Below are 19367 nucleotides of genomic sequence, written 5' to 3'. Positions count from 1 at the left end.
CTCGGGGATCGGCGGCGGGGCCTGGCGTAACCCGGAAGCGGGCGGCGCGGCGGGAAAGGCGGCAGGTTACCGGTGATCGGTTACCGGTGATCGGTAATCGGTTACCGGTGATCAGTAATCGGTTACCGGTCATCGGTAAGGGCCGGCGGCCGACCCCGGCGAGCGGCACAGCACCCCGCCTCCATTCAAGGACGGTGCCTCTCTGACACCTGTGAACTGAGATTATTAGGAAATAAGATATTTGTGGAATAGAATTATTAAGATCAATTTAAATTGTTCATTTAACCATTGTGCTGCAGAACAATCTTTTGAGGAGTGGTTGGAATAACCATAGGGTAAGGAACTCATAAATAATCTGACCTGAGACGGTTTGGCCTTGTAGGAGCCGGTGCAAAGAAACACAAAGATAAGGAAGCTGCAAATTAGCAAGAAAACCAGAGTGGGCAGCCTGGAAGGACAAGAACTACGTGGGCACAGGGCTGGGTTTGTGCAGAAATAAGGGTCAGCTGGTGGACACAGGGAAGAAGACTACAAGCCTTCATCTGAAGACCCTCTACGACCACCTGCAACCTGCAAGAGACGTTAACATATGCTAATGGTTCCCAGAAGCGTTATGAAGATGGTAAAAATAGGATAAAAATGTAATTAATATGTATGATTAAGGTAGTATAAATGCTTGTTGGTTTTGTTTCCAGACACACACATGAGGAGGAGCTCTCCCCTGTGTGTCCGGCGCTGCAATAAAGAATGCCTGCCTTCTAAAACTCCAAAATTGAGTCTTTGAGAGTGAATTAATTACCGCTTCCCGATAGCATCTCCAGCCGGCTGCCGGCACCCGCCCGGGCCCTGCGGCTGGGCAGCGCGCCGGGAAACGAAGCGTCTCCAAACCGAGCGAGAAATGGGCTGTCACCTCCCGGAGGAGCTGAGGCTCGGGGGCAGAGCCGTTTGCTGCGGCCTCCTTCCTTCCTCCGCGGCAGAAAGCGAAGATTAAAGCTGGAGAAATAAAAGTGAAATTATTTTTATAAATCCCAGAGTTGTGTGTGGAGTTCTTATCATCCCAGGCAGCTCGTTACCGTACGAGTTGAGCGCGGTTGTCGCGCGGTTTCCTGCTGTTTCCCGAGGGTCTGTGTAGCGCTGCCGCCTGGCAGGGCGCATCTTCCATCATTTCCTGAGAACCTGCAAAACTTCTGCAGGTTTGTTGCCCTTGGTGAGATCTCTAAAGCAAAATCCTCTTGTTTTCTAGAGGAGCTCTGAGCGTTCCGTTCCCTTTAGACAGGGATCCTCCTCACCCCGGGTGCCGGAGGGAGTCGGGGTGAGTTTACTCTGGGATCTCCTCCAGAACCGGGCTGAGATGGGCTAACGCCGCCGGGGATAAAAGTCTTGTGCTGGTTCCTTTCGCGGCGGCTGTCAACTGAAACCGTCCCGGCGGCCGGCACGGTCCGTGCTCTCCAGCACGCCGCTAATGAGCGGCTGATTGGGTTACGGTGCCGGGGTAGAATTTGCCATAGAAACTCGGGCGGTTGCTGCCGCCGGGTAACCGATCCAAAAGCTTCGAAGCTGCTGTGATGATTTTGCCAGCTCTGGGTCCCGGTCTGCCGCTGGCTGGATCTCAGGCACGACAGGTAAGCCCTGCGAGGGGTGCTCGGGCTGCTTTGGCACCCAGAGGAAATTAATTGACTTGGTCGAGACGCAGCGGCAGGAGATGAGGTTGAGTTTCAGGAAGGGGACCTTGTTTTCCCTGGTAAGTTCTTGGCTCTCGACGCACCAAACCAGAACCTGAGAGAGAGAAATGCAGCCAAAATACTGCTGGGGCACAGCTAGCCAAGAGTGGAGCCTGAGGCACTTTGCCCCTGGGAGATGACATTGTGAAAAAGCCATTTTTTTTTTCCCTTCCTACTGATGCGGCAAAATTTCTGTACTGCTCCAGGTAGAGCTGTGGGTTTGTTTGGGACACTGGACGTAACCCGGCAAGTTTGGCGGCGTAGAAGGGGCCCGGGGGTGGGGGGCTGGTGGTGGCTTGGGCAGAAGGCAGGTTTGCAGCAAGGGCTGCAGAGCAGGGCACCGGCACCGCCGAGGAATCCATCCGCTTTTAGTGGCTTTACAGGCTGCGCTCAGGGGCAAAACAGCCAGCAAATACCTCAACAGCGGGTTGAGACTGAGAGACATGAAGCTCATTCAATCCAAGTGCTGTGAAAAACAGTTAAAAAGTCTTGTCTGATCAAAGTCTAGCAGAAGTTCCTCGAGGAAACAATCTTTTCATTAGCTCAGAATCCCATAACTAAGTTCTTGCAAGGATTAGAATTCGCTGACAGTGTTTTAAGGTACTCAAGTCACTTAAAAATGGAGGGAAAAGAAGCAATCATTTCACTTGCTGGGGGAAAAAAAAAATAAAATATCCAGTGCAGTTTTACCTGTTTGTTTGGGCAGTGAATAGCCAAGAAGATGCTCTGACATTTTGTAGGAAGGCATGTGCGTTTCTCTGTCAACACGGGAGGGCAGTGCACGCTCCCCCCAACGCGCGCCCGTGGGGCTCAGCTGCCGAGGAGGAGATTTGTGTTTGTGCAGAACGTGCGGGAAAGGAGCCGTGTCCTGTCTCTGGCAGAGCATCAGCGACACCAGAGCTGGAGAGGGCAGGAGGAGGAGGAGGAAGGGGGCCTGCAGGTCCCTCGCAGCGGTGACATGTATGAACATGAGGGGCACGAAGCGGGAGGAAGACCCTGCACTGCAGCGTGCTCGCCTTCGGCTTGGGCAAAGCTCCGCAAGGCTTTGCCCGACCCCATCTCAAGCGTCCCAGGTTTCTGGGGGACGTTATTTCCCACCCAGCCCAACGCTGCTGACAGCTGGTGCCGAGGGAAGACGGGATTGCTGTGTGATCCGTGACGGGATGCAGACAGCCCCTCCCGACCGTGCTGTGGCAGGATGTGTAATACCCTAAAACCTCTTAGCGTGCTAAGCCGCGGGATCCCTAAGCGCTGAGGAAGCGCAGGAGAAAATCAGAAATAGCAGCTTAACAAACACTCGGTGCTGTTTGTGGGTCCAGACTCCCAACTCCCCGCACCGAACCGGGTGTTGTTTGGCAGACGTGCACTCCCGAACCCGCTGGTGTCCCACTCAAATCGCCGGCGAGGTCTCGGCGTGCCCGGCTGCTGTTTGGGAGCAGTGACGGCGTTGCTGCCTCTCGGCTGCTCTGCAAAACGCTGTTGCTTTGGGTTTTCCCTGTGGATAAGGGATTTCCTCCCGTGGGCGCTGATCTGCTTTACCTCCTTCCAGCTCCTACTTCCCCCCAGATCTGCGGGTTCGGGTCAGCACCAGACTCAGCCAGCACCGGCACAGCAATTAGTCCATCCATCCATACTTCTCTTTGTGATGGAAATAAAGTTGATTAGGAAAGGAAAAGGCAAGAAATAACTTTCTGCATGACTGGCACTGACTCAGAGTGGCTGGAAGGGTGCAGGGCTTGAGTAAGAAGCCCAGGAAGGGGCAGCCACCCCCTGGCTCTGCCCCAGCGAGGGGGGCTGCAGCGAGGACGTGGGAGCCGGGGAGATTCCCCCAGGAGCCCAGCGGGTAGGTGGGATGCGCTTCCAGGGGTGATGGAGGTGAATCAGGAAAGCTTTGACCCCTTAGCGGGACAAACCTGCTGCCGGTGTCAGCCTGCCAGGCTCGCCTGGGTGCCTGCAGGCTTCTGTAAGTGCTCGAGCCGCAGGGTGCAGAGAGGAATGGCCCGCAGAAAGGCGATGGCCGAGCTTTGCCATGGAGCTCAGCCCAGAGCGGCAGCGCTGGGGCCGTCCCAGTGCTTACTGGGCTTCTTGCTGGAGCCTTCAAAGCCGGTGCTCCGCAGCCCCAGGGACGCCCTGGTGTGCAGTCACAGATGGATTTCACCCCACTGTTGCCAGACTTGACCTCAGGCTTCACCTTGACATTTGTACCTGTTAACAAGGGCAACAGCTTTTTTTCCTCTTTAAATAATAACAACAATCCCTGATTTTTATGTAGCATTTTAATCAGCACTGCTGTACAAAGGAGGACGAGATTATTACACTTCTAATGTTAGTGACAGCATATTGCTTGGTCCTTTTTAATACTTCCTTATGAAAGCGGCACTTCTAGTGCCCTCTGTAATATGGCCTTGAGTAGCTGTTTGCAAGAGCAGAGCAGGCTCAGGTTATTAATACAGATTTCTGCAGTAATGCTGTGTTCCCTGCCCATCCTCACGATTCTGCTCTCAGAGCAATCTGGTCCCTATTATCTCTGCTGAAAATGAACATGAGGAGAGTTCCTTTCATCTCTCTGGCCTATAATAGGGTATTAAACACTGTTTTCAGTGCTACTGAATTTTGACCAAGATTTCCCAGGTGTCAAAGGAGCAGGAGAAATGTCTTTTGGTCATTCAGATCAGAGCCTGGAGAGGCAAGCCACCCCAACAGCGGCGAGGCGGAGGTGTGAAGCGATGCGCTTTGTTGGGCTGGCAGGAGCACAGGCTGGAGCAAACTGGGACCCTCTGGGCTGCTCAGGCTCGGGGGGATGCACCAAGAGCCAGCTTCAGGCTGCTGCTGGGCTCTGTGCCTGTGCTTGAGACTTTCTGATCCAAAGAGCACAAAACTCAATGTGTGTTCATGAGGAAGTTTTCTTGAGCAATTCCGAGTCCTCGTAGTGTCTGTAAGTTAGTTTGCCCAGGTAAAATAGTCTGCATTTCGTTTTGGTAAATGCTTAACTGTGTGTTAAGTAACACAGATGGAATAAACGTGGGAATAAAAAGCATCTTCACAGGCAACTAAGATCAAATGAAGAGAAAATCCACACGTGAATTACTTTAGCAAGTGTCAGGGGACAATTCAGGCTCTTACACATCAGCGGTGTCAAAAGGGCATCCAAGCGAGTCGCGTAGATCAGCTGGTTCAATTTACCTTGGGCAAAGACTGACTTCTGCAGATGTTTAGGGCTGATGTGCCCTATTTCTCCTTGAGCAGCCACAGAGCCGGTCCTAACCCTTCAAATGAATCACAAACAAGTCCTTCTGAAAATCCTCATCACTGTATTTCAGGGTGCTGTGATCAGGTTAATACACAGGACAGGGGGGGCACAAAGAAGTACTCCTGGGAGAGCTGAGTGGACCTGGCAAATTCTAAGGAATTTGCAGTAATTTTGCAGTTGCAACCTGCTAAAATATTGAGTATTGAGAAGACCTGGTTAAAATAAGGCTGTCTTAAGTCGTTGGGTGATCTAGTCAATAACGTGGCATGCCTGGAAAATGAAAGAATAATTTTGCTAGACCAATAAATACAAGTAGGGGTCTAAACGCACCTCCCGGGGAGAGGGGGGTCAGGTAGGTGCCACTGATGGGCGAGACACGGGCTGTGCGAGGCCACGGTCAAGGTGCCAGGTACAGCCCTGACCTCTCCAGCCAGCGCAGCTTCCTCACTGCTAACTGGCGCTGCCAGAAGCCAGATAATAGAATAAAAGCTATTTTGTTAGGGAAACGTGGAGGAAAAACGTCCCTCTCGGGGCCTTTCTTCCCATGGCGGGGGGTTGCAGCACAACGGGATCCACGCGGCGCCTGCAAGGTGAAGGATGGCGTCACCCAGCGCTTTTTTTCCCCCCCCCCCTCCTTCTTTTTCCAGTTGCAGCCATGCCGGCAACCAACCAGGGCTGGCCCGAGGCCTTCGGGTTCAAGATAAGCGGGACCGGTCCGTGCTACATCCTCTGGGTGCAGGAGGGCAGCAGCGCGGCGACGGCGGGGCTGCGGCCGGGCGACGAGGTGCTGGAGATCGAGGGGCAGCCCGTCTCCTCCCTGGGCTGCGAGGCGCTGCTCGGGCTGGCCAGGCGCTGCGGCAACGTGCCCCCCAGCATCGGGGTGGTGTCCCGCCTGCAGCACGCCGACATCCCCCCCGGTCCCTGGGGATGCTTCGGCTTCGAGCTGGCGGGCGGCAGCCCCCCGCGAGTGGCCAGCGTCAGCCCGGAGTCGCCCGCCGCCGCCTGCGGGCTCGAGCCGGGGGATTACGTGCTGGAAGTCAACGGGATGCCGGTGACGGTGCGGGAGGTGGCAGCCGCCTTGGTGGGGTCCAGCCGCGGGAGGTCCCTGCGGCTGGGGCTGCTGCGGCCGCGGCGCGGGGCCGGCACGCGGGACCCCCTCCCTCGCGCCGACGCCGCGCGCCGGGAGAGGAAGCAGAAAGCGCAGGAATTCAATAAAAAGGTAAGGCCGGAACGCGGAGCGAGCGGCCGGGGCTCTGGGCAACCCCCGCACCGGGCAGTTTGGAGGATTCCCCGCGTAGATTTGGGGCTTCAGTCCCTGAGAGAAAGGGTCTGATAACCGCCTGATTTCAAAAATCGCCGGGAGGATGGATGGATGCTGCAAAGAGCTTGGAGATCCTCTGGGAGATGACTCCAAGTACTTATTCCTTTGCACAACTGGAGCGTGTGGAGACGCACAGAGGCACATCCCTCTCTCCTGCGTGTCTGGACGTCCCTTCAAAGTCTGAGCATGTCACCCCGCAGACATTTTAGATTTCAGTTTGCTGCAAAGGGAAAACATCGATGTGATTACATCTTCATTGTTTTCCTGAAGGCTGCCTAGTGGGTAGTTTACCAAACACATTGCCTTGTGCTAATTATAAATTTGATCATGGTTGTTTTTTTAATCTTTCCAATTTCCATTTCAAAGCAGCCTTTTAAAATACTGTTAAGAAAATATCCAGGCTTGTGGGTTTTTTTGATCCTGACTTAATAAAGGAACAAGACATTCATGAAGAGGTTCGTGGGTATCAGCCGAATCCCCTCAGTCAGCTTCTACATTAAAGATTCACAAATATGCGCTGAGGTTTGGATTCATAAGGCAGAGCATCGCGTGTGAAACAGATACCTGCTGATTACAGGAGATTAACAAGGGGATGAGAGGTTGTTCCACGCTGCCTCCGCTTCATGAAGCCGTGTTAAACCAAGCAACGTTTCCTGGATGATCACAGGAGAGCACTTTTGATGCGAGCAAGCTGGTTGCGATGCTGCCGGCTCCTCTGCCACGTCCCTTCCCTGGCCAGAAGCAGGTTGGCAGAGCACGCGTGCTGCTGGGTGCTAGAGCGCAGCTCGGCTGGCAATCGCCTCTCTACAGGGAGTTAATGGTGCAGATTTTTTTAAGTGGCTTCATTTTTTTTACATGATGCAGAAAATAATAAAACCCAGCGGGGTGCTTTACCCCCTCGTTTACCTGGGAGCTCGGCTCTGGTAGGTGCTGCTGGTGCCGGTGCTGCAAGCACCCAAGTATTCCTGCCCACCCGCTGCAAGGCTGGGAGGTCGGAGGGTGCTGGGCACTCGCGTTTCACGCCTGCCCTGCCTGCCGGTCACTCACCAGCTTGAGCCACAGAGGCTTTCCCCACCCTCATTCGTTTGGCAGAGCCTGTTTGACTCGCGCTGGGCTGGCAGACAGAGCGGTGGCCACGTTCGTGGCAGCGGGGCCGGGGCCGGGCTGGGCCAGCTGAGCATCCCGGCAGCCTTGGGGCATCCCCAGAGAGTGATGGAAGGTGCTCAGGGTCTCGGATCCACGTCAACACCTCCTCTTATCCCCTGCGTGCTCAGGGACACGCTGGGGACCGCACTGACACGAGGGGTGGCAGCACCCTCCCCTCCCCTCCCCATTCCCACCCGCCAAGGCTTGCTGTCTCAGCCCAGGCAAAAATTTAACAGCACCACCCTGGCATTCACCCCACCGGGCAGCACCACGGTCTTTGTCATTTCTCTGCTGGACCTTGAGACTGAAAAACATGCCCAGGGGGGAGGCAGCCACTGGGGCTGCCCCAGATTCAGGTAACCTTGAAGCGCTGGTGCTGCCGGGAGCCCCCGCTGGCGCTCGCGTGGCGGCTGCGTAAACCCCAGGAGGGTTGTGCTGGGGGGCCCTCCCCCAGGAGCTGCCAAGTGGGACCAGCACCCAGAGGAAACGGCTCTTCCCCTTCCCTGGGCAAGGTTCCCCCCCCTGCCAGCCCTGCACGCACCCCCTTTGCGCAGCGGGGACGGGCGAGGGGCTCCGCTCCCCTGCCCGCTGCTCCCCGCTTTGCGCTCGCAGAGCCAGAGGGAAGCTGTTAAACCTGCTGTCAGCACAAAGCCATCGCCTGGGGGGGGGCGAACCCAACTGCGCCGCGGGGAGTTTTCTGCATCCCACTCGTTTGCTGCGTGTGGCCAGGCTGCGGGCGAGGTACCCGCACCCACTGCCCAGGACAAGGACAGCCCCCTGGCCTGGGGAGAGGCTAGTAAAGGAAGGTCTCGGGCAAGACAATTGGCTTGATGGTTAATTAGCTAATTACTCTGCCTGTCATGGCTGTCACAGGTGGAGAGGACAGGGCAGCAGCTGGGAGCTGTCGATGCTGTTTCCAGGGCTGATGCTCCTGTTCACGCTCCCTCTCCCCGCTTCCCTGCAGCCTCCCGGTGTTACCGGCAGGCCAGTGCTGCCCGGCAGGCTCAGGACATGATTAGAGGACTTTAAATAACTCCAAAAGCCCCTCGCGGTGTCCTCTGCCACGGAGGCTCCAGACCGACCCACCAGGTCCCGGCCCAGCTGTGGGGCCGCTTGTGACCCAGCAGAGTTTTGGGGTTTGGGGTCACTGCCGCCGTTCCGGTGCAATGTTTATAGTGCGCAGGACAGCAATACCGGGCACGCGTGCGAGGTCCCAGCGGTGCTGCCTGATGGGCCGATGTCTGAAGTTTCTCTTTCCTCCCCGCCCGGGGTTCCAGCCCAGGTGCTGCAATGAGACAGATGTGTTTTCTGCACTGTCAGTGCCTCCGTATGCACGGTTTACCGCTCTGCTGCTCAATGCTCCTTCCCTTTTCTTTCCCGGCTCCCGTGCTGCAGGTAGACGACATCCTCGGTGACCATCCAGAGGTCAAGGAGAAGGTGATCACCGTCCTGAAGCAGTACGCGGCAGAGCGGAATGTGGAGTACTTGGCCCTTGCCCTCTGCACTGTCCTCACCCAGGAGTCCCACCAGCATCTCATTGACCAGATCAGGTACAGGGTACCAGTAACCTCCGCGACGCCGTGCTGGTTGCCGAGCCACGGGCATCCACCTGCCCGCCGGTGACGAGCGTGCGGGGCTGAGCGGTGCAGGCACGGGATCAGGAGGTTCCTTTCCAAGGGGTGGCTGAGATGAGCGTGAGGGGGCTCAGCCCAGCGTCCCTGTGCCCGCCAGCCTGCGTGGGTGTCCCGTCCTGGGTGGGACTGGGGGTCCTGTGCCGTACCGACCGCTGGCCAGCCCCATCCCTGGCTGGTGGTCACCGGCCCCACGGAGCCACCGGCCTCCGCCTGCAGCACGGGACGTGGCTCGCGTTTCTGGCCGGCGTTTCGAAGGGAGGTGGGATTTGCTGCAGAGTGCCCGGTGATTCTCCAAGAGCCTGGCCAGAAAAAAAACTGAGCTCTGCAAGGCGAGAGCTGGTGGCCGGGCGTGGGGTGGGCCAGGGCTACCAATGGGTGGCTGTGGGGGGGGGGGTGTCTCTGTCATGGCCACGGGCTGCCTCCAGCCCAGCACTGCCCGCAGCATCCCGGGCTGCCGGGGCTGTGCTCACCCATCCTGGGATGCTCTGGCCGTGCTCCCTTTTGGGCTCGGGGTCCCCAGCACCTCCTTGAGCCCCTGGGAGAGTGGTTGTGCTGCGGGGGTGCAGTCGGTGCGCCGCTCTCCTCGCAGCGTGGGCCGGCACGGCGGGACGGGGCCGGTGCTGGTGGGTGGGCGCGTGGTGGGGATTACGGCCAGGCTGAGGCCGTGGCCATTAGGGAATCAGGTCTCCATCTGGCCCTGCTCCGCGCCCGGCGTTCCAATTCCTGCTTTAATCAGTGGAATTGCGAGATATTACAGTTACCATAACAACATCCCCGTGCCGGGGTCTCCGTCGCTCCTGTCGCGGTCCAGCGGTGGTGGGGAGGATGGGGAGAGCGGGTCGGTGGCCCTTGTCACGCAGTGTCCCCCCGGATCTGCCGCGGCTGTGTGGGCCATGTGCGGCCCCCCCATTCCTGAGTGGTGAAGGGCACAGACCCCTGCAGGAGCCAGGGCGCGGAGGGGACCGGCAGACACCTTGTCTGGGTGCCCACGTCCGGGATGTCCCGTCCCCCAAAAATGTCCTGGAGGGACCCGTCCTGCAAACAGCTGGGGCTGGGGGCAGGGATGGGCGACACCAAGCCCTGCCTGAGCCATCACCCCAAACTAATCCCAATCAAAAAAAAGCCAACCCACCAAACCCCACCACCCCTAATTCAAGAAGAATCTTTTCCCCATGGAGATGCCTCAGACGCCTTGGAGACTGCCGTTGTCTTCATCCCTGGGGAATTATAGGGGATTATTTCCCCCCACAGAGGGGTTTTGAATAAGTGTCTAAATTTTCCTCTGGACCTAGGCCTCTCTCTGGGGGGACACAGCAGGTTCCCCCCAGGGTGTCTCTGTCTCAGTGACCCCTCGTCCCGTGCCCAGCCCTGTGATGCTGTGGGGCAGCTCCGTGTTACAGCCCCCCAATAATGGAGTCAAACCCTGTGGCCACCCCGTGCCCCAGTGTGAAAAGTTAATGCTGGGGTGGGGGCAACAGGAGCTGTAAATCAGGCAGCTCATCTCGGTTTAATGGAAATGAAATATTTAGTTTAGGGAAAAGATTTACCAGTCTAACCTTAATGAAATGAAGTCAGGAAAAGACAAAAAAAAAAAAAAAAAAAAAAAAAAAAAGGAGGTTCTTTGGAAGGTTCTTTGGACAGCCAGGTTTCCCAGCTGTGGGGGTTCTGGGGAGGTGGGGGCAGCTCTGTGTGTGCTGCTGTGGTATGAGTGCTCATCCCGGGGTCTCCCATCCGGAGGGTTTGCTGCTGAGCAAGAGCTTTTAATGCTTTCCACAACTCAGGGCAAGGTGGTGAGCGGCTCCCGGGTGCTCCGGATTTAGGGGGTGCTGTGGATCCTGATTTCCTGCACGGCTCGAGCCCGTTCGGTCTGTTGCTGGCTGAGGAGGGGTCTGGGGTCTGTGCCCCAAACGGCACCTCGGGGCAGTTCGGGTGAACGGAGCCCACCTGAGGGGACCGAAGGAGCATCTTGGGGCTCGTCCTGCGAGACCGCCCCTGCGGGCACGTGGAGCTGTGCGAGGATGGGCTTGGGACCTCAGCGGGTACCCACCAGCCAAGCCTGGGCATCCCTGCGAGGCTGCGCCCAGCTCCCTGGGGGCTGTTCCCACCCGAGATGTGGGGGACAGTCCCACACACCCCAAGCTCGCAGGAGACCTGCCGAGAGGAGCCCTCGGAGGGGCTGGGACGAGCCCCTTCCCTCCAGCGATGGCAGTGCCCGTCGGCCAGGGGCTGGGGGTGATGCTGGGGGTGATGCTGGGGGTGATGCTGGCAAAGGTCCCCAACACTCGCCTTGCCAGTGGCTCTGGGCCCTGGCAGGGTGGCCGAGCCCTGCCGTGGGGCGCGTGGCAGTGACCCACCGTGGGCGACCAGGCAGAGCCAGGCAGCCGGTCCATCCCTGTCTGCTGCTGCCCCTCACGCTGGCCTGATTGGATCTTCCCTCTGCACCAGCTGTAGTTATTTTCGGGCTGTTGCTGCTGCCGGCTGTCCTCCTCCTCCTGCCTGACCCCTCCCCGGGCCCCCCCCAGGTTTTAATGTGCTCCCTGCAAAGTGCTGTGGCTCAGCGTAACCCAAGACCCCCCGACTCAGCACACAGATCAACCCCGGGGCTGCAGACACCTCTCCTCATTTGTCCTCGAGCTAGGCTTTTTCCAGTGTTGAGGTTTTGTTGTTTTTTTTTTGTTTTGTTTTGGTTTTTTTTTTTCTCTTTCTTTTTAGCTCAAGTGGATTTCATCCCATTTGCCCAGAATTAAGCTCCTGCAGATTTTAATTTGCTGACATTTCCTTCATCCGTTTGGTTGTGGATAGCAGGGATAACGCACGTGCTGCGCCGGTTCCTCCCCGCTCCCGTCCCCTGCCCATATGGCTGGTGTGTGTAGTAAAAGGGCACAATTGTAGTTCTGCTCAAGAATGCTGAGAAACGACAGCGAGAGGGAGAGATGAGCTGTCTCGGGTGAGTAACGAAGGGACCTTTCCTGGGAGCCAAGGGGGCTGGGAGGGGAACGGGTTTAAAATAGCTCGAGTTTCAAATCTGGCAACCCCTGGCACTGCAAAAACGAGATGTGCTAAAAGTTAATTAACTCTTAGCGTCCGTATTGCATCAGAGCTGCTCTTGTCAGGGACTCCGCAGGCATCGCAGCGCTGCCAGGGAGAGGGAAATCTTTTATTTTGTGTTACTCCATCACCTGCCGATGCCAAAGCCTGGGTCTGGTCCCCGGGGGAGCTGCGGGGTTTATCTCCTCCCTGCGTGTGCGCAGGGGCTGCGTGTGCCTCGCGCCGGCGGTGGGAGGGGGGTGGGTTATTTTGGGCAGGTCGGGGTCCCAGGGGTGCGCGCCTCTCGGCGCTGCTCTTATTTCTGAGCTGTTTTCAAACCAGGGCAGAGCCGTGATTCCGGCAGGGGAACGGCGCCGGCTCGGCACCCCAGCGCTCTGCAGCGCTGTCGCAACAGCCACCAGATTTTTTCCCTGGATTTTGGGGGCCAAAGTTGCCCTCTGAGCCGAGCGGTCCAGGGGGACGCTCATCCCCATGGCGCAGGGGTTCAGCGCTTGCATACCACCACATGCCGGTCGCCGTCTCCCTTCGCACCGTGCGTTTCCCCCGGCGCTGGCGGCAGCACCGGCCGTGCCCGTGCCGGCGTTGCACCAGCGTTTAGGTCTGAAACATCCGTTTGCAGTAGAAGCGATGGAAACGCGGATCCTTTCCTCCCCCACTGACGTGCGATCTTGCAAAAGCTGGTGCATAAACCACCGGCGTCGATGCTTACTCGGGCATCGTCCCATTAACCTGGATTCGAATAGCGGGGTGCGTGTGTGCCCCGCAGCACGTCCACCCTCTCACCCTGGCCGCATTAATTCGTTAGATGACAGCTCTCGGGCTGTTGAGGCTGTTGTGTGTTGTTGCGGAGACCCTTGAAGTCACGTTGTGCTTCACTCTGCTGCAGGGAGAACAGCTGGGGGTTGTTTGATACTTTGCTGCTTTGGGTTTTGGCCGTTTGTGTCCCAAACAGCCTCGGCTCCCGGGGGGAAACCAAAGCCAGCAGCCGAAGCTGCTGGCCCGCGGTGGCCGGGCCGAGGCGAGCGCCGCTCTGATTGCACTCACTTTTGATCCCTGACAAAGATAAAATCGCTGCCAGTCGGGGGTTCCCTTATTACGGGAGAAATTCCACCGCGTTCATTTTAATAATGCCCTAACACAATCTATTTGTCTCAGCTTGTTTTTTGATGGCAATAAAATCGCTTGGCATGTTCCCATATTAAAATACTCCAGCCATCTGTGACTGTCCCTGGATAAGAAATTTCATTTTAGCCACCAGGATTTATACATTATGGATTGTGCTGCTTGCCCGCTCGCCACCCCCCGCCTCACGTACCCACCTCTCCAAGGCTGGGGGGAGCTTTCTGGCTCTCTCGGGTGCCGATGCAGCCTGCGGCAGGGGTGACCCCCCCCCCCCGAGCCCCCGTCGCTGCGGCTGCTGCCTGATGCAGCACTTCAAACCGCACACGGGCACCTGCGGCCCGGGCAGACCCGCTCCGAAACCGCGCGGGCGGCAGGACGATCACGGAGGAAAAAGCGGCTCTTGTTCGCTTCCATTTTAAAACAACAAAAAAAAAAAAAAAAAAAAACAAAAATCCCTAATCTGATAGCCCGACATATGTCCAACTGCCCAAAAAAAGGGAATCAGGGCAGCAGGAAAAAAACGTGCCACCAGTGAAAGCAATTGGGAGCGGGAGTTCCTTTTTTATTGGCTGAGTTCAAATAGGTCATGACCAAAATGCCTCGGTGCAAAATCTCCCGTTAGGAGATTCATTTCTTTTGATGAATCGAACTGCGGCTGTAACGCGGATTAGATCAGCCTGGCCCGCTTGCACCCCACCACTGAGTCACAACTTTTATTTTGAGAAGTGGTTACTTGGTTTGAGTTTTCCAGTATCTTAAACAAAACCCGGGGGCCCGTCCATGAGGTCATTTGCACCCACTGTCCTGGCCCCCAGCCCTGATACCCACCAGGCAGGATGGGAGCTGCAGAAAAAGCTTTTTGGGGGATTTCTTTGAAAGTGCCTGTGTCCCCAGCAGCTGTGGGGCTGCTCGTCCCTGCCAAGGAACGGACGTAGCCACCGGTTCTTGGTGCTGCAGCGTGGTTTGGGCACAGGGACACTGGTTTTGGGAGAGGGGAGAGCACCCCGGGGTCCCGGCTGCTGGTGGGGAAGGTGACCCCCGGCAGGACACGGGCTGCGGCGCTGCTCCAGGGGGTTCTTACCAGCAGATAATGCACCAGTTGCTGCTGGAGCCGGTGTGGGGATGTGTCATGAGAGGGTGACCCTGCCGTGTGGGCCTGGGGGTTTGGGGCTGCCCCCAGGGACAAGTGGGGTGGCTGGGGAAGGGCTGTGAGGGGCTCCCGGCCCCGCTGCACGGCCGCTGCATCCCACCACCTCTGCGCTCTCAGGTGGAAAAGCACCTTCATTCCTATTTAATGATAACAACAGCCACATCTGCAAAACATCTGCAGCCAGATGAGCGATGACGGAGCCTCCCGTTAGAGGGATAACGGGACAACAGCCCCCGGGTCCGCTGGGCTGGAGGGAGTCCCTCCACAGCTGTCACTGCTGCCGGGGCTGGAGGCTGCCGACACCCCCACGCACACACGCAGTTTGAGAAAAATCTCTATGGGTACCTAAGCAGAAGTCCTGTTAGGTGGGTAAAGCCGCACAGGAGTTTCCTCTCCCAAAATTGTGCGAATTTTAGCGTTGCGGCATGCACTGGGGCAGAAGTGCTTTTCCAGGTTGGTAGCTGTTTGCCCAGCACGGTTCAGGCGTAATCCAAGTGTAGCTCAGTGTTTTAATCCACCCTGGGACGTGTTTTTCTGCACAGCTGAGAGACTCAAGGTCAGGTCTTTGCTAGTTGTGGGGGCTAAACCATACATTTTTAATTTTTCCTTCCTTTGCGATCTGGAGATTGTGTCTGATGTTGGCAGCTCTGGGAAGCTTCACATCCTCTTCACCAAACGCGAGTGCTTTGTTTAAAGATGGTGTTATTTAAATTAAAGATTTTTTTTTTTTTTTTTTAAATCTTCTATCCCTATTGCAAAGTGCTGCTGTCTTATCCTGGGTGGTAAATGATGCTCCGTGGCTTCGGGGGGAGGTTTGGGCCCATGGTCCTGGTCCTGGTCCAGCCTGGGCAGCTCCACCTGCGCGCCCAGCACCGCACACCCGCCGCAGATGCCGTTTGCCTTTAAGGTTCCTCACCCATTACAGCAGCATGTAATTTAAACAGAAGCACTTTAGAAGTCAACTAATTAGTGCCAGGGAGGCATCCCCCTGGAGTTCGGCGCGGAGCCGTGCCCTCCTTTCTGTTACGAGATCGTTCCAGCTGGAAATCACAGCGACTGCAGTTTTTAGGGAAAGCGAGAGGCTTCGTCGCTGCGAGCCGGGGCAGAGCCGGAGCAGGAAGGGCAGAGCAGGCGCTAAAGCTCAATTGATATAAAAAAAGGAGGCACTCGGTGGATGGTAAACCTCCGCCCGGGACCGAGAGCGTGGCGGGGAGGCGAGGGCGAAGGGAGGCAGGGACCCAGCCCAGGTAGAGTTCGCCGGCGAGCCGGCCCATCTGGCCGCCGTCCCCACGCACCGCAGGGGTGCCAAGTGGCAGGGGGGCACCGGCTGGCGCGCGGTTTGGTGGTTGGATCCGGCCGCGTCGTGGGCGTGAGCCGAGGCTGAGCCTCAGCTGCATGAGGATCTGAAGCATCTCCCTTTTGTTCCCACCGCGCCCTGACAAATGGGAAAGGACCGGAGTTTCTCTCGGCATTTTCGGTAGGTCTCTCCGCTCCGGGGTGTTGGGTGTGCTGGGGAAGCCTTGCCTCCTGGCAGACGTCCCCGCGACGTCCCCCCTGCCTGGCTGAGCTGGGGGGGACCCTTCCTCCCAGCACTGGTGCCACCAACCTGCACCCACCGAGCAGCGGCGCGAGGTGCTGGGGGGGGAGTCGGGCAAAGCTCAGATGAAAAATTGAGGGGGGGGGGCTGGGGAGAGGCAGGAAGAACCCATCTGGGTCTGCTTAGTCTCCATGACTATAGTCCAGCAAAGGAATGGGGGATGAGGATGGGGATTTGGGGGTGCTGCGTGGTGCAGGGGGTGGGATGGAGCGAGGACTGGGGACCCCTCCATCCCAGCCCTGGCCGAGCGCGAGCTGTGAGCAAACTTGGGCTGGTTTTAGCTGGTCCCGCCAGGGCCAGAGCTGCCACCGCTGCCCTGCTCAAGGGGATGCATCCTGCTGCGGAGAGCCTCAGCATCCAGCACCCCGGGGTGGGGCCGTCTGGGTGAGCTCAGCACCCGTCGCAGGACATGGGCCCTGGTGAAAGGTGGTTTTCCAGGGCGCCGGGCTGGTGGGGGAGGCAGCTGGCGGCGAGCGCCGGCTGCAGAAATGGGACTGTCTGGAGGTGAGCTGCAAGTGACCCTCCTGGGAGCTTTAAAAATAGTGAGTGTGGCAAAGACTGAGATGTGCTAAACGCGTTCTGCTGAAGTGAGCCCCGGAGCAGGGAGCTGAGCGGCTGCGGACGGGCGTGCGGGCAGACGGGGTCCTGCCAGGAGCTTTCCTGCCCCACGGCAGCGTGCGGCCGTCCTGCTTCGGAGAGAGTAGGAAGGATGAAGCAGCTTGTAGCCTCCTGGGGCCTCTCCCGGCCTGGAAAATGCCCTGAATTTGTGCGTTAAAGCAGACTGAATCGTCCCAAAGAGCGTGAGCTGACACTGCCGCAGAGGAGGGTCAGTGCACCGGGGCTCGGCGCGGGGCTGGGGATGCCTTTCCCATCCCCTCTACAACAGGGAACAGAGCCAGGGCTGACCCAGAGCACGCGAGGAGGAGGAGGAGGAAGGTGAAGGCACGAGGGCAGCGTTGCACACCTCTCAAGCCCTCCAGGGGCACGGGCAGCCTGCGAGGCCGCTGCGGCCAGGGATCTGCTCCTGGTCCCAGCCCGACCTCTGCAAACAGGGTGGGTGCACCCCTGCCCCCCAGTGGGATTTGCTGGGAGGGGGAAACCCCTGCTGGGTGCTGCTCCTCGGTGCCACGCCTGACGGGCAAAGCCAGGTTTATCCCGTGGGATGGCAGGGCACTGCAGAAATAAGCCGTGGTTTCCCGCTGAGCACCGGGCACCATCCGCCCGGGGCCGGTGCGTGCTGCACAAGCAGCATTGTGCTGGAGCAGAGGACAGGCTGAGGCATCAACAACACCCCAGGTGCGTCTTTGGGGTGTCCCTCGTTAAGGACCAGACCTGAGCACACACGATTTGAAGGCCAACACCTGCAGAACTGCAGGGCGTCGGGGAGCTCAGGGAGTCCAGCCCCCCAGCAGCATGGGGACATCCTGGGCTCCTCAAGGCCACGCTGCCAATTCTCCCAAAGGGTTTTGCAGAAGGAAGCTATTTTGCATGCTCTAATAGGATTATTTTTACCGGTCACTTAGCTCCTCTCCTTGCCAAGACACTGTTTTACTTCTAGCATGGAGTCAATTCATGGTGGAACCCTCAGAGCATGTCCTTGTGCCGGCGTCTGAGCCAGCCGTACTTCGCTCCTCAACCCCAGTGTTTGTCAGCCCGCAGGCAAAGCAGCAGTCAGGGTAAAGTGGGACAGTCCTGCTGCAACGAGCAGCCAACTTAATTTGGCCAGCTAAAAACAGGAGCATGCTCGTTTTACCTGCAAGGAACCCCAACTTTTCCCTGGTGGGAGCCCAGCCCGGGGCAGAGGTGTGGGTGCTGCACCCCATCCTCCCCTGCCACAGCCTGTGCTCCCTTGGGAGCCTGCTTACACCTGGGGGAACGATTTATTAACATGATTTCCACTCTCTTCTAGCAGCTGCCTAATCACAAGTTGCCTGTGAATTGTACCAATGTGTTACTTATTTTAAATTGTCACCACATGCTTTGCATGAGCATATGTCAGCCTCAGGATGGCTTGCGAGCTGTCTGCTCCTACTCAGCGTGAGCATCAGCTCTTATTTTGAGTTCTGCCTTTTGTTGGGGGTAAATAAAGATGTCCCAGTCCTGGTCGATTTGAGATTTGAAGCCTCTCCTTCCTTCTCTGGCTTCACCCAAGCATTCACGTTCCTTTGGTGAAGTTGCCTGAGGGATGGGGGAGCCCCCTGCCAGCCCCTCTTCCATAGCAGGCAGCCGTCAGCGCAGCCACATCGTGCTGGCGGTGCAGCCCCTCGGAGCAAGTTGATTGGGGTCCTCTGACACCAGCTGTGAGTTTGGCCCGGTCAGTGCCCCCCCCCCCCCGATGTGGTCCCCGGGGGGCTCGGAAGCGATGCTCGCATCCCTCCTCCATCACAAGCATCGGAGTTTGTGTTAACGGAGGGAGCGCGTGCTCAGGCGCCGCGAGGTGAGGAGCACTAATGAACCTCACAAGATGATATTGTCTAACGAGCAAATGCAGCGGCGACAGGCAGCCCGGTATGGGTTCAGGGAGAAGTTGCTATAGAAACACAGGGAGATAACAGCTCTTCCAGAAACCCCTAAATGTGCAAATGGGAGGGTAGGAGTAGGTGAGCAGGGTGTCAGCATCTCACTGTTGCGACGGCAGAAGGAAAAGGAAAAGTGTCTCCTGGTGTTACAGGGGCGAACCCTCAGCCGGGGTGGGAGCAGCTCAGATGCACCCTCCTTGAACCCCCCCTTTGTGCTCGCTGTGCACCCCCAGAGGGGTCCCTGCGGGGGGCACAAAGGCCCCAGGGCTGCTGCAGAGGAGCTTCTAGCAGGCAGAGGGGAGGTGACCTGAAATAGAGCAAGTTCCCAGCAATGTCCCCTTGCCTGCAGCATCACCCTGCCTGTCCTCGTCCCCACAGCACCAGCATCTCCCGAGGAGCGTGGGGATCCTGCTTGGCCACGGCAGGAGTTGGGGGGGTGGCAGAAGCTGAAGCCCAGGGCTCCCAGCACAAGGGCTGGGGAGCAACATTTTGGGAGTCCCAGAATGTGCTGGGGAAGAAGCAGGTCTGGAGGAGGCAGTTTGACACTGGCAACACGGTGGGACTCCCGGCCATGGGTGCCATGCAACGAGGAGCGGGGTCACACTGGGATGGGCACTGCAGGGGGGGTGGGGAGACAATTAATCTGGGCCATGAGCTGAACCTCATCATCAGCATGCTGGGACCAGCAGCTGAAGGGATCTGGGATGGGATGCACGAGGAGGAACTGAGCTGTTTGAATCGGTCCCTGTGAGCACTGTGCGAGGGTCCAACATCCTCAGGCTCATGGAGCCGTGCATGGGACGGGGCAGGAGATGCAGCCGGTGTCACTGGTGTCCCCAGGAGATGCAGCCGGTGTCAC

The 19367-nt window shown here is 57.8% G+C and overlaps 1 protein-coding gene and 1 long non-coding RNA gene across 7 annotated transcripts in view; both read left to right on the top strand.

The window, feature by feature from the left end:
- The first annotated feature begins 31 nt into the window (after positions 1-31).
- On the top strand, positions 32-1024 carry LOC116961359. The gene is made up of 2 exons (XR_004406962.2): positions 32-135; positions 383-1024. It is a non-coding gene; the product is annotated as an uncharacterized LOC116961359 (long non-coding RNA).
- A 4602-nt stretch (positions 1025-5626) lies between these two features.
- LOC116961351 (Grid2 interacting protein) overlaps positions 5627-19367 on the top strand; it is a 37433-nt gene continuing 23692 nt past the window's right edge. For 2 of the 6 annotated variants that reach the window (XM_042798408.1, XM_042798406.1), the window contains exon 1: positions 15453-15869. In XM_042798408.1, coding sequence (XP_042654342.1) covers positions 15835-15869 — 35 coding nt within the window. In that variant the 5' untranslated portion in view covers positions 15453-15834. Of the gene's footprint in view, positions 6191-8833; positions 8989-11856; positions 12020-15452; positions 15870-19367 lie in introns of those variants that run through there. The other 4 variants (XM_042798410.1, XM_042798407.1, XM_042798409.1 and 1 more) reach the window with 4 other exon arrangements.

This window comes from Tyto alba, unplaced genomic scaffold, assembly GCF_018691265.1.
Source record: "Tyto alba isolate M040663 unplaced genomic scaffold, T.alba_DEE_v4.0 Super-Scaffold_28, whole genome shotgun sequence".
NCBI lineage: Eukaryota > Metazoa > Chordata > Aves > Strigiformes > Tytonidae > Tyto > Tyto alba.
The sequence above is the reverse complement of the archived record's forward strand: the minus strand, read 5'-3'. Positions and strand labels throughout refer to the sequence as shown.